The sequence below is a fragment of the Cynoglossus semilaevis genome, chromosome 13, assembly GCF_000523025.1.
Source record: "Cynoglossus semilaevis isolate Cse_v1.0 chromosome 13, Cse_v1.0, whole genome shotgun sequence".
NCBI lineage: Eukaryota > Metazoa > Chordata > Actinopteri > Pleuronectiformes > Cynoglossidae > Cynoglossus > Cynoglossus semilaevis.
Window position 1 is genome coordinate 5,039,447 of NC_024319.1, and position 26,061 is coordinate 5,065,507.

A 26,061-nucleotide genomic window follows, 5' to 3' on the forward strand; every position below is an offset into this window, starting at 1 on the left:
CGTTCCCATCGCTGACCATTTGGTGATCAGTCACATGGTCCCCTGTCTGTCTGTCTCACAGAGGTCACGGGTTGACCTTTGTGTGTGTCATCGCCATCTGTAGTTACTATAACAACAAATGTGGTGTGGGTTCGCACTTGATGTTGGCGTGTCTTAGGTGAAGTTCACACACACTGGAGGAAACGAGATCAGGTTTATTTAAAACTTCATTGTAACTACTGGATGGATGGATGGATGGATGGATGGATGGACGGACGGACGGACGGATGGAACTTTATTTATCCCTCAGGAGTTCCCTTTGGGAAATGAAAGAAATTAAATTACTGCTATTAAAACTCATTCATACCTAGAAGACTATGAACGTTAACGTCTTTATCATAATAATTAATTTGTGGAATTAATGATATTAAATATATATATAATATTCTATATATATATATATATTCTATATATTTTTTTTTTTATTTTTTATAATCCAATCATTTGGCTCAGTCACAAACAAAAACCAGGTGTGAAACACTGACACCTAGCTGCTGTTATTTGTCACAGCCCAGGTTACCTCAGGTATGAATGTTGACTCATCTATATTAATCATTAATTAGGATTCATTAACAGCTATACTTTCTACAGCTATTAATTAAATTAAATATTTTAATTGACTGGGCAATCAGAAACTTGAGTCAAGTTGAGTCAACCATCAGAACAAACAGCTGTTTTTCTTTCGGCGAAACAGTGAAACAACAGGACTAGTCTCAGACGCAGCTGTTCATTACTGTTTTTATTATGTGTATAATGAAGTGCAGTGGAGGTATGTAGCCTGCAACAGTCAATTATGCTGCAACTCAGGAAAAAAATGTGGTCCACACGCACACACCCACACACACACGCACGCACACTCTTAGTGAAACCAAATGAACGTGTTTTAAGTTGCATTTCTCAGTAAGAAAAGTGCATTGTGGAAAATATAATGACGCTAAATGTTAATGGTTAAATAATAAAATAAAACTGTTTTTCGTAGCCTCTCCACGGCCGACTGTGTGCGTCTGTCAGTCCGAGGGTTCTGCAGAAATGTGTCTTTAAATTAAAGTGAGCGGACAGACAGCAGTGATGAACCGGACACAGAGGACCACAGTGAGGGTGGAATAATGAGGACGTGTGGCACAGAAATGATTGGCAGAGAAAGACGGAAGGCACGAGTGGAAAGACAGAAAAAGTGAGAGAGAGCAGAGGGGGGAGGGGGGGACGGGGGGGGGCAGACGAGTTATTCTAGTTGCAGACAGCTGACAGAAAGACTAAAATAAGACGGAGCCATTTAATGTGCACATATTCTGCAGCAACACTCACAAACCATAAAAGACAAACACACACGGTCTCAGACTCAGAGTGAAGAAGAAGAGCCAACAGTTGGAGCTGAGTTGGTGCTTTATTGTTCTCACATAGAAAGTGTTGACTGCTGTGACCACGTTTTGTTAAAAAAAAGTACTGTATTAGACACCGGTGTTGTAATAAATATAAAATGTCATCATGAGAAAGAGATAAAACAAAACAAAAATGGGGGGTGACGTCAAAACTGACCTGGAACTGGAAGACCTCAAAGATATAGGTTTACGTCTACATATACAGGGCTGTATCTCTTCTAGTGCCACACACACACACACTCTCTCTCTCTCTCTCACACACACACACACATGCATAAGCATGACACCAAATACATGAGCTGTCACAAAAGCGAGTCCCGTGTACAGTATGTTTAACACCCGGCTGTCACAGAAGACAGAGCCAGACAGACCAGTACCTCGGACGACGACTCTGTTGTAACTATGTGGAACAGTGGATACAGTTACGGCGCTAAGAAAGCTGCGAAGGCAATAGAAATGCAGGAGGAAAAAAAAAAAAAACTAAACAATGTTGTCGCCCAGCGCCGCCTGGATAGTCGGGCATTGTGACTCCAGTGGTGCTGTGAGGGCATTTGGGGGTGAAGAGGGGGGAGGATGAGGGAGGATGAGGGACTCTTCAGGGCCAGGAGGGACAAAAAGTACGAAGTGCTGTAGTTCATTTTCGTTCGTAGACTCTGGTGCAAATCACGTCGTCGGCTTTCATGGTCTGAAAATGGAGAAGAGGATTTTATGTCATTGTCCAGAGAAGCTGCTTGTATTGTTGCTAACGGTACGTTAACAGATCTGTATTAGCGTTAGCACATGATGGGACACATGGTTTCTGCTGGTCATGTTAATATTTCCTGTCTTAAAAAAGAAAAATAAATAATTTTTTTTGTGTACCAACAGTTGAACACCAACCATAGTTTGAGAACCACCCGTTCAAAATAATTAAAAAAAGTACCAGTATCAGCTTTCCGTCGTTGGTGAGCTCTCTGGTCCAGGACGTCTTAGGCCCCTCCCCTTTCAGCAAAGTCTGCTCACAGCTGATTTTACTGTCTGTTTCCCAACGTGGGAAACTCTGCAGGGAGAGAAAAAAAAAACAGGAAAAATATTTTCCATGTTAATGCGTAAATGCTCAAATAAGCGTGCAGCGATCACAGAGACAGGGAGGGGTGGGAACGGGGGGGGGGGGGGGGAGGTGGGGGGGGAGTGATCACCGAGAGGTGATAACTGTACGATGCGCTCATCGTTAGCGCAACGCAGCTCTGGCCGGTTGAACGTGTTTGCTTTGGAGACGGACAAACAGAGGCCGTCTGTGGGAACGAGGGGAGAAGCGACATGGAGACTTAGGGAGGGACGGAGGTCAGGAAAGGCCAAGGTGGAGGGACGCAGTGGAGTGGGTGAGGTTGAAGGGAGGACGAAGGGAGAACACTGTCGGATTACAGGCCTTCAGAGAGCAGAGGTATGATATCAGTCCAAACAGCAGCGCAGGCCAAACCAAACAGGTTGATGTGTCTTGGACAAAGGCCTTCTACTGCATACACAGAGTAAGAAGGAAACATGCAGAGTTTTGTCCGGTCATGCTGTGCGTACCGTGCAGGGACGTCCGTCCACCGTGGTCTCATTAAACTCCTGCCCCACGGTGAATGTGATGTGGGTGGTGCGGACTGTGGTGGAGGTTTTTATGGACAGCGTCTCTCCGTCCTGTGAGATCTCCACCTGCGGCTTGGAGGCTGCCTTCACCGCGATCATTCGCAGCATCATGTTGACGTCTAAAACAAACAGTCGGAGGAAGAGTGGGAAGAACGTTAACACAATAGAACAAATGTACAATAAGAACAGCAGCTACAGGCAGAAAAACACAGAGTGAATAAAGTAAATAGTGAAGAAAAAGGTTTTTTTATTTATAAAGTCATTTCCACAGTGAGGTTGTTTTATTTTGTCACAAATAATTGTACGGTCCTCGGTCATTTTAATGGTCCTTCAAGTAAAGTCTGACACATGAAAAAACTTTTCAGAAAATTCCAGAGATTTTTATGAAACATAACAAATTTTTTCAAAATTTCCACATCATTTTTTGGAAGTTTTTGGCGACTTTTTGCTCTCACTTCAGACAGTTTTTTTTCTTTCTGAGAATCTTATATTGATGATATGACACGTTGGTTTTAAAGGGTAAATTAACTTACTAACTTACAATTAATTGCAAATTTAAAAAAAAAACTTAATTTGTGTATGTTTGTACCACAGCAGTAAGGAGTGATTTTCACTTTTTTTCCCCGACTTTTACTGCATTCTGTGTATTTGCAAATTTAAGCTGTTAACTGATTTTGATTACGTCCTACCGACTCACCCATCCCCAAACCTCCCCCTTAACCTCCCTTTGGCTTGCCTCTCTTCATGTCCCTCCCCCCTTTTAATCCCCCCCCGACCATTTTGGGAAACCCAGCACTGAGCTAGAACATTATATTCTAGGTGTGTTTATTGGCAAGAATTAAGTCGAAATACGTACGATACGTATCACGATACAAGGGGCAAGGATACGATAGATTGCGATACTACGTATATAATGAGTTTTTTTCACAGGATTAAACAATACAAAACCTTGTATTTACAATACTTTATCATTTTTAATATTTTTAAATATCAGTTTAAATCTTGATTTTAACGTGATAGTCTGTGAGGTGAATGGGTAAGAAAGAGGGGAGGGGAGGCGAGGGGAGGGGGCAGACAGATGAGGGACGGTGGTCTGTGTGTGGTGTGTGAAGATTTCTGCCTAAGTGTGAGGGGAAGTGTGTGTGTGTGTGTGTGTATGTCGTCCAGTGTGTATCTGACGCCGAATTGGGTTTCGCACTTCTCACCTCTCACACATTCCCACCTGTCACCAAGAGTAAATATATACACAGTCAGAAACGCAGAGTCATTCAGTGCATGGCCACCGTGGGGCACTCACTCAGTGGCCTGAACACCGCCCCCTGTCTGTGTTTTCACGAAATCTTTAGAGGATTGGCAGCGCCATCACTGGGTGGAAATACGGTATTTCAGTGAGGGTCGAAGGTAGAAATGGAACAAGATGAAACCAGAGATCGGATTATTTTAACCTTTAAAGCCTGACACATCAAATAATCCTCAGAAAATTCTCAAAGTTCTTTATGAAACATTATAATAAAAATATATTTTAAAATAGTCACATAATTTTGTTTATGAGATTTTTTTTGTGTGTGTATCATTTGACTCGTCAGGCATTTTAGAAATAAAAATAAATTCTGCAAATTCGATGACGTTTTGAAAACCGAACACTGGAGGCAGTTCTTCTCTCAGAATCTTGTGTTGCAAATGTTTTATAGCATTAAGTTAGAAATAGCTGAAGGATGAGACAATGGTTAAATTTATGAGACATTTATTCATGGGGGGAAAAAATGTTTGGACCAAGTCATATGACGAGAGTTACAAAAAACAAGGTTTGTTGTAGCTACACGCTAAAAACAAGGACTGACGAATTGAATTACTGCAAATCAGCCACTAGAGGGGAGTAAAACTGAGCTACACACTCAAAATTGTGCATTTTGTTCTTTGACCGTCCAAAAATATATGCAGTGACAGGACGGCAAGAAATTCACTGTTGGTTAAATACAACTTTGTTTAAATGTGATGTCGCTGATATTTTGAGAGTTGAAAAAAACAACATCAAAAGAGGAAGTAGAAGTAGTTGGTTTTAGAAAAATGATATAAAATTATTATTAAACCAAACGATTCAACATTAGTTTTAACGACTCAGTCGTACGTCGGGTGTCATTTAACTCCACTTTAGTCACAATTAAACCGATTACGTCGTTGCAGAGTTAATGACGTGGTGACATCGTAATTCTCTCAGTTTGAATTATTACAGACAGTAAACCGTGCTGGAGGCCATGGGAGAATTAGACAGACAGACAGACAGACAGGCAGGCGGTCAGTGTCACCAGTCAGGGAGCAAAGGGCAGAGGAAGCGTTGGAGAGACGGGGAGGTGAGTGGGAAGGGTCCGGTGTGAGGACAGGGGAGGAGTGAGGAGAGGAAGAGAGGAGGAGGAAGTGCTGACAGTCTGTGTCCAGCTGTGCTCTGCTCCACTGTCACACTGGACTGTCACTCACAGGCTTTGTTGTGGAGACCCTTTGTCTGGGGGACAGGGTGCTGAGGTTTGGGGGTTAGGATTAGGATGAGGATTAGGGCTAGAGCCAGATTAGGGCAAGAGGTTAGGGAAGTCCTCACAACTCCTGAAAACCAGACTGTGTGTGTGTGTGTGTGTGTGTGTGTGTGTGGTGAGAGAGAGAAACAGACTATCAATAATCCAAATAACTACTATAACAATACTGCACTGTTTGACACGTATCGCCGCAGGGAAACGTATCCTCTCTCTCTCTCTATGTCTCTCTCTCTCTCTCTCTCAGACACACTGGAGAAACAAAAATTAGAGACAAAGTCAGACACGTACTAACGTCTAAACACACAGTTAAAGGTAATCACCGTCTGGTTACTTGTCAGTTACATCAATTATATTTATTAATTTTGTTAGGACTCAGAAATGATAAATGCAGTTCATCTGTGTAACAAAAAACTCACAGTCGGTGAGAGCAACAACGTTCTTGTCAGTGGAGGAACAACGTTTCATATAAAACTCCTTATAATAGAACAAAAAAAAATAAAGTAGGAGAAAGATCCAGGAGAACTCCACAGAGGAGGGATTGTTTTCTCCAGGGCAGAGAGGTTGGATATTATTGTTGTTTAAAAAAAAAAAAAAACCAAGTCAGCAGAAAAACACACCATAAACAGGGGGAGTGATTTAAATGTTGTTAGTCATAAAACAGTGGTGTTAGAGTTGTACTGGTGCAGTAGACCAATCAAAACTCTAAGTCTAATGATAAGAAAGATATTTTCTTGACCGTCTCTGGACAGTCACCCAGTCTGGGCCACACGTCAGACCACAGGTCAGTTTTCAGTTGTTTTTTTTCACTGTGGTCTTAACCCATAATCCTGTTTGTCTTTGGAGAGAAACCACACACCGAGACTGGGAATCTAACCAGCGATTGTTTTTTATTGTAAGGCAACAGCTCTGGCCACTTTGGCCACCGTGTTGCCACAGCTTTTAACATTTTAACACCAGTTCAACCCCCTCCCCTCATTAATCTCACTCTTACAGTCTGATTGGCTTCTATTGAGGGGTTTCTGGGGTTTTTATCTGGCGGATTATTTTTTGTTTTCCCCCCTAGTGGCCGTCACTGGACTGACACACACCTGTAATTTGATTTAAGTCAGTCACTCACTTCCACCGACAGACTCTGACTATTGAACCGTGCACGGCAGCAGGTGTTGGTTCTCAGCCCCTCTGTCGACCACTGTACTGTATCCCAGCCGCGTCTCAACGGTCCTTACACACGCACGCGCACGCACGCGCACAGATGTGCAGCCGTTTGTCTCTATTGTGTTGGAGGGGGAGACCAAGGGAGATGATGAATCTGACCCGGTGCGGTTGTAGGATTGACTCTAAGAAGGTTCTGGGTTCGATTCCAGCAAACCCCGACAATAACGGGTTGGTTTGCGTCATTAGGCACGCGTGCGTAAAAAAAAAAAAAAAAAAAAAAACTGCCCCGCGTGATCAAACAGATTTGGGCCGAACCCTGATGATGGGACCAGCCGAGAGTCTTCCTCTGACCCGGTCTTACGTCAGCCGGTGTCTGACACCCGCTCACACACACACACACACATCTGATCTGTGTCATCATGCGCAAAATTATCATATCTTATAAATAAACATCCGACCGCAAAAAATAAATCAGGCTGCAAACATAGAGAGTACTTACTCAGTGCCTTCAACAGTTCCTCAAAGTTCTCCGAACTCTTCATCTCCCAGTTTCCGGCGAAATCAGGGATTTTTTTCTCCATGTCTGTTTCAGGTCGTTTGAGATTAAACGTCAGTCGTTGTTGTTGTTGTTATTGTTTGTTTGTTGTTTAATGTCAGGTCTGACTTGGTGGACTCTGCTGTGGTCAGTGCGCGTGAACGCGTCAGGTTCGAGTGACTCGTGCTCTCTGATCCGCCGTGTCTCCGTCTCCTTGTCTCTCCTGGACGAGTGTCCAACTGTGCGCGCTGCTCTCTCATCAAGTGCACGTTAAAAACCACTGCGCTCCAAATGAATGGCGCAGGGGCGGGGGAGTGGGGAGGGGTGAGGAGGGGGGCACACCGCCCCCCCCCCCCCCCCCCCCCCCAAAAAAGCCACGCCCCGGAGGCAACAGATGACAGTCAGGTCTCTCAGCCAGGACCACGCCCCTGCAGGCGGCATGCAGCAGCGCAGCGCTGCCTTCACGTTTTCCGTGCGTGTGATTGGCAGCAGCAGTGACGTGCACGCGGAAGAAAACTGATTTTAGAGTTCATTATTTCCTTCTTTTCTTTTTTCTTCTTCTACTTCCTCTTCTTCTTCTGGTCCAGAGCCAGTTTTCAGTTCATTAAACGACTCCGCTGCAAAACAGATCATGTCTGTTGACAGAATAAGTCCGGAGGAAAGATGGGGGGGGGGGTAAGAGGGTAATCAGGCGAGAGGACAGGTCTTGGCAGTGTGGTGTGAAGGAGGAACCAGTCGACTGCCTTGTGTGGGTATTATTTGGGTACAAACACAGACCTGTCATTTCCGGTCTCCTTTGTCTGCACCTGTAATTATGATCAGGTCTTTATCTCTGTTATTTACTACAGTTAATTTCTACATTTGCCTCACGGACTTCTTTAATTTTTAATTTTTTTCTTCTTCAGATGTTTCTGAAGGAGTAGATTTAACGCCAGTCATTTTAGATGTTAAAAGATTAAAAGATTTTAACCCGGAGGGTTGTGGGTTCGATTCTAGATTTCGCGTGTCATATGACGTCAATCCAGTTGAGTGGTCACTGAGGTCAGGACTTGAAAAATGAAGAATCATAAAATGAACCTTTGAAACACGCGCACTTATACCCCACTCCACTCCACTCCACCCCCGCCCTCGAACTCCACGGAGATTTGTCATAAAGATAAAAAGCAGTGTTAGTGGGAGACAGTCTGTGGTCACCCACGAGTGGACTGACCGGAGAGAGGACACACCGTGGACCCGCGGGGGAGCCGAGGGTGAGGACACGTTGACGATATCTCCTTAGTTTTTTTTTCTTTCTTTTTTTTTTGCCCCCCGCTGTTCGGACGGAAGCTGGGGAGAAAAGAGGAGGAGGAGGAGGAGGAGACGCGGGAGACGCTGTGGCATTTGGCGCTGCGCGTCATCAGACAGACCAGGGTCAGGGGCCCGCGGGGTCGGAGGTAGACCAATAAAGAACACACACAGACACGCTGACACGCACACGCTACACGTACGCGCACGGACACGCACCCGCAGATGATTGATGTCAGCGGGGACAAAGCCGACGTTAACTATTGACTCCTGATGGATGATCCCATCCGCTCCGCTCCACCCGGACTGAGGTGTCCCTGGAGACCGGTGGGCAGGAGGGGGAGGGGGAGGAGGAGGAGGAGGAGGAGGTCCGTGTAGGTTACACTCACAGCCCAACACCAACACCGGCTCAGTGTCAGAACGTTCAACAAAGACATGTTGCTGATCAAAGGTGACAAAAAGAGGAGGGAACGTGATATTCGCTCAGATCTGGGTTCGAATCCCGCGGTTCTGTTTGATGTGAACAATGCACCTTCTCTCACGCGCGCGCACGCACGTTCTTAGCCGCGCATCACGTCATCGTCACAGCTCGTCTTCGCACCGTCTTCCCGGTCCAAACATCAGAGATTAGCCTTCAGAACAAACTGCGGTTCTCACGCTGCTTCTGTCAAAAAAAAAAAAAATTACATTTTTACCATTTTTTTTGGTCCTGCAGATAAAAAACAGCTTAGATTTCGCAGAGAAATAGAAATATATCCAGTAAGATTGAGAGAAGAAAAATATATGAAAATATATTAAATTTTTTCTCTATTACGAAGACATTCATTCAATCTTCACTGCCTTGGTTCTTCTCAGGGTCAAAGGTCAGTTCTTCAGTCCATCATGGGACCACACATCAACACAAACAACGATTTTTTTCTCAGACTTAAACCTATGATCGATATTAAGTCATTAATTATTATTTAATGTGTTGTTGGTTCATGAGAAAAACAACGAACTAAAAGACTGGAATTAACCCATTCATCTTCTTGCTCAAAGGCAGTCGTCATAAACTGGTGGCTTGCGGCCACAGTTTGGTCCACTGAACCATCCAATCCAGCCTGCAACTGGATTATAAACTAAACATTAAATAATAATGTTAGTCCAAAAAGTGTCTGGACCACGAGGACAGATAAATGTCTGTGATCACTTCTGTGGGGCAACAGACAAAGATGATGTTTTTTAAACACTAGGGGCTGCAAAAAAATGATCTGATATTAGCTTTCATACTACAGACAAAAAAAAAATTTTAAATTTTAGTTCAGTCATTTGACATCATTTTCCCAGGAGAGTGTGCAGGCTGATATTAGCTTTCATACTACAGACAATAAAAAAAAAAGAATTTAAAATTTTAGTTCAGTCATTTGACATTTTCCCAGTGTGCAGATGTTGATCACGACCAGTTAGCGGCGTTTGCTCACGTTGTAACGGCTAAAACAAACTTGAACTGCCCCTTTACCACAGTCTATATGTTTCTTGAAGCTCAGCGTGAGTCTGATTTACCGCAGCTACGGTGGTCCGTCCGACGCGGTCTCTTCAGAACCCCGGGGAATCGATCACGGGGCCCAGGTTCTAGAGTGACTGACGCAGGAACAAAGGTGACAATGGAGCGCTGTCTGCCGCTGAGAACTTCATCTGCAGCTCCCCCCGCAGGCGTCCAGCGTATTACCATGACATAACCAACAGGCAGCGCCGCACATTTGCACCCGCGGCGGCCTCACTCATCATGCGTGCGTGTTTTTTTTTCAGAGGGAAGGGTCCGATAAAGATGTGTGTGTGTGTGTGTGTGTGTGAGATGCTGGACGTCAGCACGTGATGACAAAGCACCGCTCGCCATTCAGAGCCGTTCATCCGTGACTCTGCTCCTCTCAACCTTTCTGTCTCCCCTTTACCTCCACTCAACTTTCTCTCCCCCCTCCTCCTTCTCCTCCCCCTCCTCCCCCTTCTTTCTTTTCTTCTTCTTCCTCAAGCTTTTGTTCTTTTGTGCTGCTCTGACACATTCCTCAAGCATGTTGAAGAGAGGGAGAGGAGGAAATCAGAAGGGGAGAAGATGGAGAGCAGGAGAAAGAAAAGCAGAGGGGGGAGAGGGAGAAAGTTAGAGTCTGGACTGCAGGTCATTTCATTGTTGGAGGGGGGAGAGGGAGAGAAAGGGAGAGTGAGTCAGCAGAGATCAAACAGAGAGTGACAGAGATGGAGAGACGGTGGAAGAATGAAGGCCTCAGATCTGTGAAGAGAGACTCCTCTGTCCTCACACAGACGCCGCGTATCGTTTTGCTCCTTCGCCGCCAACTTTGTTTCACTCGTCTTCATTTCCTCCAGTTGGCGTCCAACTATTTTCCACACCTTTACTCCTCACTTCTATTGTTTGCCTACCTGCGTCTGGCTGCTCCCCCTCCTGACGGTAACTGATATTGACGAGTGTCAACCCAGAGACTCTCAGTCTGAGGCTGCTCCTCCTGAAAGTGGAACTGGCTTTATTTTCACTTGTTTACATTAAAAAATATATACACTTGAACAGGGAGGAATCTGTGAAAACATACACACATACACACACACGCAGAGCTGAGGGAGCGAAGGAGGAAGTACAACTGGAAGTCGAAAAGTTTTAAGACAAATTGAGCGAACTGTGAGCGGTGTTTCCAGAGAATTCCTGGTTTTAGAATTCTGGGGAATGTTTTTTGGCACCAGGTCTCGACCTCCTGCTTCTCTGCCTCGTCTCAGGACTGAAATCCAGTTCCTTTCAAAAGTTCTATCAGTTTTGAGAAAAGAAAAGAAAAAAAAAATTCTCAAACTTTTTATACTCTGTTCCACCTGAGAAAACACTGAGCTCTGAGTTCCACCACGATGACCAACAGTAGAATTCCCCCTCCTCGGCTCACGTTCAACTCGCAAGTGATCCCATGATTCCGTGCTGCCTGTGCTCATGTGAGCGACAGACCTACATTGCAGCAAAAAAAAAACAAGTACATTAATAAAAAGGCCTATTTCATCATCTCACAAGTAGCTACATATTTTTTTTTCTAAATGTTGTATTAACTGAGCACGGTATGTTTCAGATTTATTCAATTGAAAATGTAAATGTAAATGTGAAGATATGAATTTTCCCTGCGTACCACCGGTGGTATGTGTACCACAGTTTGAGAACCACTGGTCTCGACCTGTCAAATGTCAATATCATGATCCAAACATTTCATTATTTTAATAGGTATTTGTATAAGTTTGCTTTATTATATGAAGTACCAGGAGAAAACCCATACGCATGCAGAAAGACCATTAGTGACCACTAGTGGCAGACCAGTGAAGTTCTCACAGTGAGTGACCGTGTGACTTGGCTACATACGTTTTTATATAAATATCTGCGATTTTATATTTGGAGAAACTTGTAAAAATTATTTTTTTCTCGTCCGTTTGGGAACTCGCCGTTTTCTTCACCGCACCAACGCTCACCGGTTTGAACGGTTGTGAACCTTATCTTTAGCCACATTTGTTTTCCTGTTTCCTCTTCTTTATACGATAAGGTGTATGTTATTTCTGGGGAGCGTCCAAACTGGATTGTGAAATAAACTACAGGCGGTTTTTTAACCTCTGCGTCCTCGCGTCCTATTACAAATCTGATACGCAGTGAATCACAATTTTTTGGGAAACAGTAACGAGTGTGTACACGTCTCAGATGTGGAAAAAAAAATGAAACCAGAGGCTGAGTGAACAGTAAACTCATGGATGTTAGTGGCGTTCTCTACTCAGTCATGTCCTGAAGACCCGCGGTGAAACGCCACTCACTCTGGAAATCCTAGATGTGGACTTGACCCCGTCCTTTTCCTATCGGCCGCTCCTGGAAGTCATTATCTGTGGCCTTTAGCCTCGGAGGAAGCCACTGGGGAAGAAGTGCTAATGCATGTGGAAAAAATATCTTTCTCCTCCGATTTACCTCGGTGTCAGTGGAATGGTTTGAACCTCCCTGGGTGGTCGTAAAAAAAAAATTAACGAAAAAAATAAAAAATAAAGCGTTGCCCCTTTTCTAGAATCTCTGCACTTTTCCAGTGAATTCTGGGACTTTTTTTTCCCTCCAGAAATACAACCCACACCACACGGTCGTTTACAGCATGTGACACATTTTATTACAAGGACATTCTGAGTTTTAAGAGGTCACAAGTCGAAGGGATTTGAAGCCACCGTGCAGCGAGGCGTGCACAGCTAACTGCCACATCCACAGCCAGACTGACCACCAGTGGGCGCTGGGCACGCCGGCCTGACCAACCATGTGGGTCTGATTAGAGGAGATGACTGCGTTAAACAACCTGCATGTGTGTGTGTGAGCTTCTCTGACAGTGTCTGTGTGTCTCATCCTGTCAAAAATCCTCTTTAAAATTGTGCAAATTAAAAAAAGAAAAGAAAACGTTGATTCAGGACATGATGAGGCCGAAGGCTGTAATTGCAGGATGCTTCTGCGTTTTCTCCGTTGACGTCTGCGTGCTCGTGCAGGCTCCAGCACACACACGTCTTGTGTTTTTTTTTTTGTTTTTTTTTTCATGAATGGAGTTGAATATTACAGAGTAGCTGCAGAAATCTGACAGATACCGATCGGCGTTGCCAAGTGGAAGGACAATTAGAGTGCGTGCGTTTCCTTCTCTCTCCCTCTGGGAACTCGTGTACGAAGCTGTCCTACCGAGGTGAAGCAGGTCAAAACGTTTACCGCTGATTATGACGCGATCGTGAAGATGATAATATGTTCAAACTGCTGCTGATAATCAATGACTGGAGCGTTGGGTTCCAGACCGTCAGTCGGTTCTGTCGGTTCTGTCTGTAGATCGAGCGGTCCACCGTCAGTCGGTTCTGTCGGTTCTGTCGGTTCTGTAGATCAGTGGTCTGACCGTCAGTCGGTTCTGTCGGTTCTGTAGATCAGCGGTCCCCAACCTTGTGTGTTTTTACTCACATTCTGTTAGTGTCTGATTGACTTATTATTTTGAAATGTTGCCAGATTATCTTCAAATAAAGAAATTATTTAAATTAGTAAAAAGTTCTCGGTACCAAATGACCTGTGGACAAGTTCTGGTCCGTGGACCAGAGATTGGGGACCCATGGCGTAAATGACAAAACAGGCAGAACAGACCGTTTGACACCAGATTCTGACAACATGGTGACACTGTAGGCTGCACGGTGGCAGATGTGTTAAGCACGCTTGCTTTACAGCAAGAAGGTCAGTGCTCTTCTGGTTTGATTCCCAGTCTTTTTGAATGGAGTGCATGAGTTTTTTTTCTCTGGTCCTCTCCCAACTCCAGTTTCCTCCAATGGGAGAACACTTAACCCTAACCTTTACCCTTGTTTTTTTTTGTTTACTCCCCCTGGAGGAGAGATGCAGTATTAGTTTTGGTGTGAATGGTTGTGTCACTGACTGCTGGAACTGATTGGTTGACCCACTCAGAGGGTGAGTACCAGAAAGTTCCAGCAGCCTGTGGACAACGATGGTGTTTCTCTGGGGTGTGGGAAGTGGTTCCTGTGCGGCCGGTGCCGCTCCCTCTGAACCTAATCTCTGTGCACATTTGTTTTGTTTCCTGTTTCCTCACTTATATGATAAAACTTATATGGGAATCATCCCAACTCTTGATTACCGTCTCCAGGAAGTACTTTTAGTGAACGGCGCCAAAAAAACTCTGGGTCGAACCTCTGAGATTGTGTCTGTGCTGTTACACCCAGACGCCCGTGTCACTCACACGCTATTCCTTTTATGCTTCAGCGCTGCCTCTCCCCCCTCTCCTCCCCCGTCTCCTCCTCCCTCCTCTGCAGCCTCTGTGATTTTAATTATCACGGTCATTTGTTATGAGTTGGTCTGGAAGAACAGAACAGAACCAGAGCCTGGAGACAAATGGAAAGAGACGTTTATGGTCCAAATAATACAGAAGTGTTTCATTAAATATAGACTCTATTACTATTTAAATTAATTTAAAAACATCTCATTTCCTGCATCTCATTTCCTTCCTCTCCTCAGGTCTGAAAATCTCAAACCTTCTTTCTCTGTGTAGGAAACAGCAGATCTAGTCTTCGTCTCGCTCCTTCGTCCTCAGCCACAGTCCAACATGTGACTTAGCTCTTTGTCCGTGTCCACCTCCTCTCGTCTTCCAGCGGTTTGTCTGCTGCCACCTGCAGTGTAATAAACCCGCGGTTCCTCTGAGGCGCTGCGTGATGACGACACTGTAAAACAGTCATTGTGTGGCGTGAATGACGCTGAATTACTTTACAGTTCCACAGGAAGTGAAGGGGAAAGAGGAGGGAGACGTTTAGAAGAGGACACGTGTCTCTTCTGCATGTGTGTCCTTCAGAGACAGACAGACAGAGAGACAGACGTCTCTCATTTAACAGCTATTATTCAGTTCAGTTTTTATTCATCAGTCTCTGCTGACTGTAAGGTCATGTGACCAGTTTGAGTCTTGTCTGTGCTGTGTTTACCTTGATAGTAAGTGTTGGTCAGTGGTCTGTGTCTGTGTCTGTGTCTGTGCTCTTGAACAGGACGCTGCTCTCTGTTGGACAGAGAACGCCTCCAAGTGAATTCTAATTCTGCTGCTTCTGCAGGATCACATGACTTTTCCATGACTCTGGAGAAACAGGTCAGAAAACTGAAACACACAAGTGTTCCATTGTCAGGACACAGAGTCATGAGTTAGAGAAGAGGAACTGATGATGAAGGTGATGATGATGATGGTGATGATGATGATGATGATGATGATGATGATGATGATGCTCAGAGATCCTTCAACATGGCAATCAGCTCAGGCAAATATATATATATATAAGTATATATATATTTATATATAATATATATATGTATGTAATATGTATATACATATATATATAATAATATATATACACAGCTTAGAGACTTCAGACAAAAGTTTGAATTCTTTCTGTCCTCTTTTATTTCCATGGAGAATTCAATCCTCTTGGAACCCAAACGCACCGCCGTCATCAGTCAGTCAGTTGTTTGTGACACGGTCTTTACTGTAAACACTGAACTGAACTCACTGGACCTACGTCATCAGTTCCTTGGCGTCAGTCATAGGTTAAATGTGACTCTGCTGCCACCAAGTGGTACTAAACTGGTAACGTAGCGTCTCCCAGTTTAGTATTATACTACTATAGATAAATCTGCTAAATGCATAAATGTAAATGTATATATGTATAAACTTTATATATATAGATGTATACATATACACACACACATATATATGTATAAGCTTTAGTTTATACATATATATGTGTTTAACATACACAATTCTAATACAGATAATGAAACTGTTCTGTACAGTTATGGTTTTGAATTCTTTTCCACTAACTTCTATACAAACAACACAATCACAACTTTAACTTTACTTTCAGCTCTAGACTAAATGTCTAATCCTAACTCCAAATTAAACCTCACTCAGTGGGAGACCTGCAAAATGTCTCAACACACAAAAATGGCTGAAGTGACTGTAGCTGTTCAACAAGTGAAAGACAGAGAGACTGGATCAGTGTGAATATTCATTCATCTTTAATTCATTTTTGAACAAATCCCTTTAATAAATGCCGTCCTTTATTTTACAACAGCAGCTCTGTGGGTCAGTGTGTCAGTGTGTGACTTTACTGTCACGTCTGTCACTGTAACCTGTTGTTATCACATGCACACATTCAATGGTATGAAAGTAATTTTACTTTTTTTTTCAAATTTGTGGTTAAAAATGTGGTTCATGTTGTTCATCTTTAACTAAAACTGATACATTAAATGTTAACACTTTACTCTGGTTTCTCCATATATAAAAATATAAAAGTGCAATAATATCCCTTTGTAAACATTTAAAGCCGCTAAGCGTTCGTTTTCCTCTCTCTGATTTGGCCTCTATTTATGTTTTTACAAGAAGAATTTTTTTTTCAAATATTTTAAAATGTGTTTTGTCAAATAACACTGTGGATCAGAGAGAAGAATTCCTTGTGTACAGCGGCACCTACTGACCAGCATGGTGGAAAGATGTGTAATATATCCAGCACAAATCAATTTAGAATTTTTTTTTTACCCCTTTCTTTCTCCAACCACATCTTCACCAGGTCCAGGACTCAAAGTCCAAACCTGGTTTCTTCTAAAGAATTATATTTATAACCTGGAACTAAAACAGTTAAAAGCCATAAACCAGTAGTAGAAGAAGAAGAGCCGACACCAGCGGCAGCCACGTCATCCTGAGACCGGCCGCCCGCCCGCCGGTCCTGGGATCCTGGCAGCCTCTGGCGTTGTTACTGGGCTTCAGGTTTTCAGGGTTTCCTTCAAAATGCACGGGCACACACTGGTTCTCCAGAACCTCACAGGCCAGGATCAGGTGTTTGGTTTCCTGGCGGACGTTCCTGATGCCGCAGGTTCCGGGTTCACTCCTCACCGTGACGAAAGTGAAAGGCTGCCGGCTGATGCACAGGTTCTCCTTGTAGGTGCTGCCGCCCGCGCTGGTGCACACAGCCTTGACCCGGTCCAGCTCTTTGGGGTGGAGGAAGGACTGCGTGGGTCTGTCGCAGCCCCCGTTGTTCCTGATGTATGACATCCATTCACTTTTGTCGTCCAGGGTGGTGGGCAGGCCGGAGCGGATGTGACGTTTGAGAAAGGTGTTAAAGCCGTTGTTCCATTTGGAACGCTCGCAGGGGGAATCGTTTTTGGCAAATGTCTGACGTCCCAGCAGCACACAGAGGGTTAGGGTGATAAAAGACCGAAAAGCAGCCATGGTCCAGAAAACCTGTATGACCATAAAAGGCGATATTTACAACTCTGTTATGAGCGACATCTATGGGTCAGATGTCAGTGTAACATGGCTGAAAACCAAACGCTGATTGTCCGGGTTGAAAAACAACTTAATGCTAATAAATGTACAGTATGTTAGCACGCTAGCATTGTCCCATCATCTCATATAAAAACAACACAAACCTGTGATTTGATCTATCATCACTGTAAGGTGACAGAATATTGGATTCATAACAATAAAAACAACAGACTACACTCAGACTTTTTCTTTTTTCGGAGCTACTTTGTTTACACTCCGTGTCGGGACAAAGTCTTCTATTTTTTTTTCTTCTATTCAGTGATCTGAAAGCAGGAGAGTTTTTTAAAAACACGGTCCTAACCTTAATTTAGCAGAAGCTCCGTCTGACCTTCGTCCCAGCTGGAGTGTCTTCTTCTCTGTTTTTTTTTTCTCATTCTACTTCCTGTTAACGGATGTGCCCTCAACTACGTTTGTTGAACATTTTTCTCATTCTACTTCCTGTTAACGGGTGTGCCCTCAACTACGTTTGCACTGCATAATTCTGTCCACAATGCTGTGCCAGAGAGCAGCCTATAAAAAGAATCGTCATCAAGTTACAGCGACGAATACTTTCTGTTTTTACCTTCGTGTATCTGCATTCGTCTAAAGTACACAGTACAGTGTTTTTACTCTTAATAAAGTATTACTTCTTACTTCAGTTAAGGTGAAATATTTCAGTGTATTTGGTATCATTTTGATATTTGATCAACTGAAGCTAAAATCATATCAAAATGGCAGCAAACATTAATACTTAAATCAAAAACGTGTGCAGTTAAAGTTTGGATTTTCAAGTGTAAGAGATTCAAGGATTTTAAAAAAAAAAAATCGGAACTCTACTGACGTCACTTGCACCGTGTCATTCTGTGGTGGTCAAACTGTGGTATGCATACCTCTGGTGGTACTTGGGCTCCCTCTAGTGTTATGTAGAGGAATCTAATCTAATAAATAAATAGATAAGGTGCCTAAATTACTAACACATTTTTACTAAAGTCGAAGGGTCATCAAGTAGTGATGAGGAAAGGTCGAAATGATAGTAATTGTATAGTAATTATTAGTAATTGTTATTTTAATCATATTTGCTTTTTTTTTTCAGGACCATTTGTCAAGACCAAAACCAAATCCAGAGGCAGCATCTGTTCAGATGTCAGTGTAAGGTAGGCTGAAAATGCTAACGTTCTCTTATCATCCAGTATAATAACAACACAAACATGTGAGATGACGATGTTATCACCAAAAGAAAACCCAAAATAAAACATTTATTTACAAATTCAAGACATCAACCACAACATTTGCAACAGTGACTGAAAGAACACTTCTGTATTAACTCTAAGCAAATGACATCATGTTGGTTTTTAGGTAAAGAAGTGACTTTATTTAATGAAACCATGTCCAGTGTTCACTTCATCCATAGACGCTACATAAGAAACGGACTGGTCTGCGTGGTCACCTATTTTCCTGAGGAGTTAATTGTCTCGGAGGCTAGAATTAGATTCTTATTAAACAAAAGTAGGCATTTTTGATTTATTCAAATTCTGTCTAGAGTAAAATAGATGATAAAGCATGTGTGATTGACAGCTAAAGGCTGTCCAATAGGAGACAGGTTTCAGGAGACTAAACTGACTAGGACTCTTTCTTATTTTACAATTTTAGGCAGAGAGAGAGAAAAAAAGTCCAAACATTAAAAAAACAAACAAGAATATATACTTTATAAATTACAAGGTATTTACACGACGTCAAACCTTGGATGGTGGCGCTATAAACGCACACAGTTCCATGGCCTGAAATGCAAAAAGATGGACGACATCTGAGGGTTTTTTTTTTTCGAAGGGTGACGGAAAATACAGAAATCACTCGAGTGACCGGGACGAAGGTGATTTGTCTGGTTGATGTCTGTCCACATTATTCCTATTTTTCCAAGATTGAGAGTTCAATTTCTGTCTCAGGAATCACTGACCGCCTCATTCAGTCAGTGGTGGTCAGAGAAAGTCTGTCGGTACGAGACCCCCCGGAGCTAAGGCTCGGTCTGAGGAGATGACGTCGGCTCTTCTTTCTTTTCTCCGTCGGAGGTGCAGTTCAGAACCACGTCCTGTATTTTCTCCGGTTCTTTCTCCGGGTTCTTCACTCTGCAACAACAATCAAAACAAAGGCGTAATTAATACTTTTAATTATGATAGAATAATAAATAATGTATTAGTTGTTTTGTGATGTTGAAAACTGTAGATGTGTTGCAGAGTATTTTTCAATCAAGTTCGGCCTTAATTACATGTTTTAATTTTCTGCAGAACTTTATAAAACTATTCAAAACTAAAAATGTATGTATATATAGCCTAGTATGCATAAATATATATGTGTATACATACATACAGTATATGTAATTTTATACATGTATGACGCTTTTTGTGTATGTATATATATATACACATATATACATATATATGTATATATATATACCTATACACATATATATATATATATACATATGCACATATATGTCAATATATGTGCATATATGCACATATATGTATGTGTATATATGTACATATGTGTTTGTGTGTATGTACATATATAAAAATATATATTAAAATATATAGCATTTTCATATTTTGTAAATAGCAGGAAGCAGTGTTAGATGACAGAGACAAAAGTTTTCTTTGTTAGATGTAAAAAAAAGTGCATGTACTTTAAGGCTCTGAGTATGTTATAAAGTACACAGAGTTTTCCTTGGTCAGTGGAAAATATTCAGTAGACACTAATACTCTAACAGACATGTTAGGGTTCTGCGATAAGAGGATAAAGACAAACGGTCGGTTAAGCAAAGGACCATGTTGAGGAAAATGTACGGGTGCGATGTCAGAGTGAATGTTTTCAGGGTCAGGGGTCATAATTCTGAACAGTGACCTTGGCGTGGGAGCAGGACGGTTGCTGGGCAGGATGTCCCAGCTAGAGGTAGAGCTGTCACAAGACAAAAATCACATGACTCAGACACGGAGGGGGGAAACATCTTCAAAGGCAGGAGGAGGAGCATGTGGATAATTACACACTGATGATTGGTCTGAGGAACACTGTTGTTACCAAAGGGAAATCCTCCTCATGTGAAAACAGGTTCACAAAAACCTTGAGAAAATGAAAGGATTTTTTTTAATTCATCAAAGAAGGAGGAATTTCAGTTTGGAATTATTGATCTGCCAGACTCCATTAGGTCGACGACGGAACTGATTTTTCCTTCAGGGTGAAGTCACGCAGCTCAGGGAACTGAACCTTGGTGAAGGTGGTGAACAGGTTGATGTCATTCAGTGTTTGGTTAACAGCAGTGGTGTTTGATGAGTCATCAGGTTGGTTAAAGGACATTAGAACGGCAGCCATGATGGTGCATCAAAAGGTCAAAAGGTCGGACTATCCTTAGTGCTCATCTCACATGTAGCATGTATGTGGAACGGTACCTGTGTGCATTTCACCCAATGGCGCACCACTGTTTGAGAACCACTGGTTTGTTCCATTTCCAGAAAATTAATCAGGCAATTTTACACTTACTGGAAATTTCATTCAAAAAATATTTTTTTGAGTACTACACTTACTGGAAATTTCATTCAAAAATTATTTGCATCAGATTAAACCGTTAAACAAAGTGGCCTTCGATCTGTATCATAAAAGAATTTGCCCATAATTTACACAAAAATATCAGTGTCAACAAATAGCTTCCAGTTTAAGGTTCCCAAAGTGTGGAGCGAGGCCTCAGAGGTGGTGCAGTATTTGTACTTTCCCAATTTGCCGTTGCATATTATCTTACAATTATTCAATGTAGCCAAGATTTGCACTTAAGGAAGTCTGTTAAACCAAAACATAAAAAGTTATAAATTTAAATAAACAGGTGAGTCTGAGTGAGTACTTCATATTTTTGGCGACACTGCTGAGTCAGAGCACCTGTTTACTGCAAGTGAGTCATTGTGGAGGAGAGTAAAAAACCTGCCAGAACACAGAAGATAGCAGACAACAGTGAGGATTATTTCAGCTGATTCAACTTCATCCAGAACAACAGCCGACTAGAGGCAGGTTTCTGACGCAGCCACTAGAGGCAGCAGGGAGCTAATCGAGCGCAAACCAGAGCAGGAAACATTTCTTACTTTATCGTCTTCACGATGAAGCGAACGACCACGGCCAGAGCCACGCAGCCACACATCACTCCGATCACTATGGCTGTGACTTCACCTGCAGGGGGAGACAGAGATGTAAACACACATCTATATCGATATGTTTTAACGAGGGAGGCACCGATTGTGAAATTCTGGGCTGATTAATTGATGTAAAAACACAATTATATAATTTTTTTGTGGGTCTTACCAGATGAAAGCTGCTCCCCTGATTCTACACAGACAGAAACAGACGGTAAACGGTTATGAAATGAACGTAGAGTCTTGTGTATAATATAGATACCAGCAGTTAAACCTATCAACAATTATCAATAATTAAGGGAAACAATTAGTTTATTCGAATTCTATATAAAAATAAATAATTATATTTTTTGTTATTTGTGAAGTCAAAAGCCAGAAAAGGTGTCCAAAATGGATTAGGATGATAATTAGCATCAGAAGCCAATATTAGCCACAAAATAAAAAAGAATATTGTCAAAATAGACAGAAAAACCAGAGACCAAAAAGTTCAATATAGTTAATAATAAATTGGAAAATGCGACAGTAATAATTAGAGGAGTAAATAATGACAAGTAACCTCAGCAAAGTACTTAAATTTAGAAGATAAAACCAGATAAACAACTCTCAACGATTAGGCTAGAAATAGGTTAAGTTTGCAAACACAGCCAATTTTTTTGCAAATAATGCCCTGGATATTCTGATTTAACAGAAATGTATTTGATGAAAAATAAATTTAAGAATTAGTTTGTAGACACCAGGACTGGACTGGATCCTGAGCCCAGATCTAAATGTTGTGTCTGGTCAGTTCTGCTGCCCCTCCTGTCGTGCTGACATCACAGTTCTTCCAGTTCAGTCACTCTCTACAAAGAGCACTTCAACCAAGATTCTTTCCCCTTTGTCTTTGTCGGACTCCCTGCTCTCTGCCTCATTCGTTTTCCTTGTTAGACTCGCATGTTAACAATGAAGTCAGTGTTTGGTTTTTTAAACCAAATCCCATCAACAAATCTGCCAACAAACAAACTCTGACTGAACCACAGGAAATCCCAACTGTTTCCCACGTGCCTTATCCACATTTCACTTTTCAGGGATTATGTAGTGATCACAGGCTCAGGTTTACATTTCCATGCTACTGTTTGCAGTCAATACTGTGGTGTTTTGTTTTGTTTTTTTCATTGCCTCACAATCCATTACCATTAAAAAAACTAGTTTAAAATTCAACACTTTCTTTTTTTTGTGTCTATCTGACCTGCAGAAAAGGAAGTGAGCACCACCCTGTGGTGGAGCGGCTGTATTGCTCTGTAGTTGTCCTGCAGCATCTTCCCGTCATCATCTTCAGCTCTGCTGGAGTGAAGCATCGTCTCCATCTTAATCAGCTGCAGCAGACAGACGAAGAGGAGACTGGTTACAGACGGTCACAGAGTCACAGACGAGGTCAGTCAGTGTCCATCACCAAACTGTTTCTGTCTTACATGAACAAAAGTTTACAAATAAGTCGCACCTTTTTTTAATCCTTTGGCTGGTGCGACTTATACTCAGTTGCAACTTATATATTAAAATATATATTTTCACATGTTTTTTATTTTCACATTGACAGCCACTAGAGGGCACTCTAGGCTTGTGTACCTGTATCTGCTACTCTTGTAAGTTGCAAGTTAAGTTTGTATGGTTTTTTTTTTACGAGCAAAAAAAGTTACATTAGGACAAAGTCCAAAGTTTATGATCGTAAAGTTGTATGATTTTTATTCTCAAAGATTCACCTGAAATTCGCCTCACCTGAGCTTTTGAGATCTGAACCCTCTCACGGAAGAGTGTCCAGGTCACACTCTGATGACAGGGCGGTGTCGTGAGGGAGCCGTTGTAGCGATAGTAGCGCCTGAGGTCTTTAGGGAGCAGGGACTGGACGTCAAAGGCCGGGATCAAGGTTTTCTGGTCTGAGAAACAGAATAGTTTGTTTGTTTGTTTGTTTACATCTTTGTGAAGTTGTTGCCTGGTTGTTGACACAGTAGCTCATAAATAATGTGTTTATTTTTTCAGTGCACAATTAAACTAATTCTGTCCAACACAATGTTATTTATTGACATTAAAAATATACATTCAAGTCCCTGGCCAGTAGGGGGCGCCTTTTAAAACGTTTGCACACCATATTCAATACTAGTATTATTGTGCTTATTTTCAGATATTTTATTGCTCAAAAATGCTCTGAGTTTTACCACGGATATTATACCAAGAGTTATCTGGTAGCCAAATTAAATATATTTTACATTGTTTCATGTGTAATTCCACTGTGTTACCTGCGTGTCTGATGCGGCTCAGGTAGCTGAGAATGTTGTTAAATGCTGGGTTGGTCTCCTCACCCGCCTGTGAACACAGACATTTCTCAGAGTAAAGACAGTGAACGTGTCAGTTCTTCAGCTGATGATGCTTTACCACGATGAGAATCCCCAACACAGCCAGGCCGTCGGGCTGTGTCACGGCCGCAGACATGTTGGGGTAGAGCTCCGAGTTGTAGTGAACCACGTGGAGCTGGAGGAGGAGAAGGAGGAGGTGAGTGTCGTCACTTTGATGCCAAAGACACAGAAGAATAAAACACTAATAATAAGGTTTTGATTTTTCAAATATTTTAAAAGTCTCATTAAACACAAAGTGTTTGTCAGTTTCTTTTGCTGAAATTGAAAATATATTCAGATGTTTTTTGTTTGTTTTTTTCATGTTCATCTTCTTCTGTGTTCCCAGGTCCTGGTTGTGTTCCCTCACTGTGAGACACTGACTGTCCACTCAGCCCTGCAGAATATGGTGAGTTGGCAGGAAACACTGACAGATGGACAGGGAGTGAACTGGACACTGTCACTGTTTACCTTTTCTGCTGCCTCACAGGAGAATTAGTACAAGCTTTTCTTCTTTATTCTCTTCTATGATGGAGTGATAAATATGTATAAATATGAAGGGTTCTGTTAGGCAACTGGATGTGAAATTTTCTCAAAGAAGACGTTTCCTCATCTGATTGGAGTGAACCATCACACTTTATTTTTGGTATATATATATATATATAAATATGTTTTATATATATTTTACCTCTGCATCTGCACTCAGGCCGTTGATGGTGTGTTCGCTGCCCCCTCGGCCGGGGCCGCCGCTGCCCCAGTGGAGGTGCAGTTGTACAGCTGTGAAGAGCCAGGGCAGCCCCCCCAGACCCATCCACTCTGGCAGCTCCAGTCCAACTGAAGGAGAGAGGAGTTCATGAGTTCTACTGTAAGTACACCTCCTTCAGGTGTTTCTTCCTCGTTACTACGTGTCTGTCTGAGGATGCAGTATTACTACTGTGAAGTACTACATAGAGCTGCTCCGCCCCCACAGGGTGTGCTGTAGTTACCTGTGTGTCCATTGTTATACAGCGTGAAGGGCCGGTTGTTGTGCTGGTCGTAGCCCAGTGGGGTCACAGGACCCAGGCTGGGGTCATATTTAGTCTGGGTGGTTACCACGTCAACGGGCGACTGAGACGTTCCAGCACAGTCTGGGAAATATTCAGGCCACTGCCACTGACCCACCGAGCCTTTGACCACAGACAGGGACAGAGACAGGCAAGAAAAAATGTCACCCAATTACACAGCCCACTGACTCCTGGTCCACTCACTAATTATACTGCACTTTCTTTTTTTTGTTTTCAACATGTTCAGTTTAAGGTCAGACTCAAAAACTGAAACATGAAGCAGGTTGTATTTTTTTATTTTTTTTACCAAAGCTGATAATATTCATTTTTAGCACATATTTTAAATATACAAAATCCAAAAAATTATAATTTTGACAAAATGTTGTTGTCACAGTGAAATCTTTAACCATCTAATTTATATACATTTCTGTTTGTTATGGTTTAAATTATAAATATTAGTAACAAAAATCTTCAGCATGGGATAAAAAAGGATTTTAAAAAATAAGAAAAAATATTAATAATAAAATTAGGTATAAAATGAAGTATCATTTGCCTGAATGTACTGCGTTTTTCACGTTCTCTATATTTCATAATAAATTGAACTTCTTCTTTTTTGCGTTTTGCAAGAACATTGAGTTTCTCTATTCAGAGCAAAGTCAAGTCTAAGGATAAATGTCTGAAATAGACGTTATCATTTTTTTAAATGAACAAATGAACAATAATTTTCATCAGAGAAAACATCAGATTTTTAATGATTCTTCAAAAATAAAAGAACATTTAAAGGGAACTCGTTGTGAGCAGGTGTGAAAGAAAGATCTGTGTTTTTTCATCAATGACTTTTTTTTAAATTTGTCTTTGACCTTTTGACCTGCACTTATATAATCAGAAATTCTTAAAATTCCTTCCGTTAGAAAATAGTATTTTTTTAAATTGTATGTTTATGTGTAGAAGCCAAACACACACTCCTGATCACTGCTCTGTGTGTGTGTGTGTGTGTGTGTGTGTGTGTGTTCTAAACCTTAAATGAGCAGTGGTCCAGTTCTCTTCTTCACCTCACTAAGATGGTAGCACAGTAGGAGACCCCCCCCACCTCTGACCCCCCC

General features: G+C 42.1%; 3 protein-coding genes and 2 long non-coding RNA genes across 9 annotated transcripts in view; 2 read left to right on the forward strand and 3 right to left on the reverse strand.

Moving 5' to 3' along the window:
• LOC103388246 (uncharacterized) overlaps positions 1–22,868 on the forward strand; it is a 51,054-nt gene extending 28,186 nt beyond the window's left edge. Inside the window, exons 4-5 of the long non-coding RNA XR_522501.2 lie at positions 18,477–18,537; positions 22,784–22,868. This is a non-coding gene — a long non-coding RNA (uncharacterized LOC103388246). The remainder of the gene's footprint in view (positions 1–18,476; positions 18,538–22,783) is intronic.
• Positions 1,410–7,531, reverse strand: crabp2a (cellular retinoic acid binding protein 2, a). The gene is made up of 4 exons (XM_008323154.3): positions 7,215–7,531; positions 2,973–3,151; positions 2,341–2,457; positions 1,410–2,103 (listed from the first exon to the last, which is right to left on the reverse strand). Exons 1-4 carry the CDS (start codon positions 7,294–7,296, stop codon positions 2,053–2,055), a joined length of 429 nt encoding a protein of 142 aa, XP_008321376.1. The 5' UTR covers positions 7,297–7,531; the 3' UTR covers positions 1,410–2,052.
• LOC107989410 (angiogenin-2-like) lies at positions 16,076–17,823 on the reverse strand. Its single transcript, XM_017037819.2, has 2 exons — positions 17,706–17,823; positions 16,076–17,320 (listed from the first exon to the last, which is right to left on the reverse strand). Exon 2 carries the CDS (start codon positions 17,306–17,308, stop codon positions 16,718–16,720), a length of 591 nt encoding a protein of 196 aa, XP_016893308.1. The 5' UTR covers positions 17,309–17,320; positions 17,706–17,823; the 3' UTR covers positions 16,076–16,717.
• Positions 18,583–26,061, reverse strand: part of ca14 (carbonic anhydrase XIV) — a 10,018-nt gene continuing 2,539 nt past the window's right edge. Inside the window, exons 3-13 of one of the 5 annotated variants that reach the window (XM_017037815.2) lie at positions 24,902–25,081; positions 24,604–24,749; positions 23,959–24,054; positions 23,823–23,889; positions 23,305–23,462; positions 22,778–22,904; positions 21,722–21,745; positions 21,505–21,589; positions 21,305–21,346; positions 20,282–20,335; positions 18,583–19,506 (exon numbers count right to left, since the gene is read on the reverse strand). In XM_017037815.2, the coding sequence (XP_016893304.1) occupies positions 19,395–19,506; positions 20,282–20,335; positions 21,305–21,346; positions 21,505–21,589; positions 21,722–21,745; positions 22,778–22,904; positions 23,305–23,462; positions 23,823–23,889; positions 23,959–24,054; positions 24,604–24,749; positions 24,902–25,081 (1,091 nt within the window). In that variant the 3' untranslated portion in view covers positions 18,583–19,394. The remainder of the gene's footprint in view (positions 19,507–20,281; positions 20,336–21,304; positions 21,347–21,504; positions 21,590–21,721; positions 21,746–22,777; positions 22,905–23,304; positions 23,463–23,822; positions 23,890–23,958; positions 24,055–24,603; positions 24,750–24,901; positions 25,082–26,061) is intronic. The other 4 variants (XM_008323155.3, XM_017037816.2, XM_017037817.2 and 1 more) reach the window with 4 other exon arrangements.
• Positions 24,042–26,061, forward strand: part of LOC107989411 (uncharacterized) — a 9,217-nt gene continuing 7,197 nt past the window's right edge. The window contains exons 1-3 of the long non-coding RNA XR_001760943.2: positions 24,042–24,075; positions 24,265–24,324; positions 24,622–24,780. This is a non-coding gene — a long non-coding RNA (uncharacterized LOC107989411). The remainder of the gene's footprint in view (positions 24,076–24,264; positions 24,325–24,621; positions 24,781–26,061) is intronic.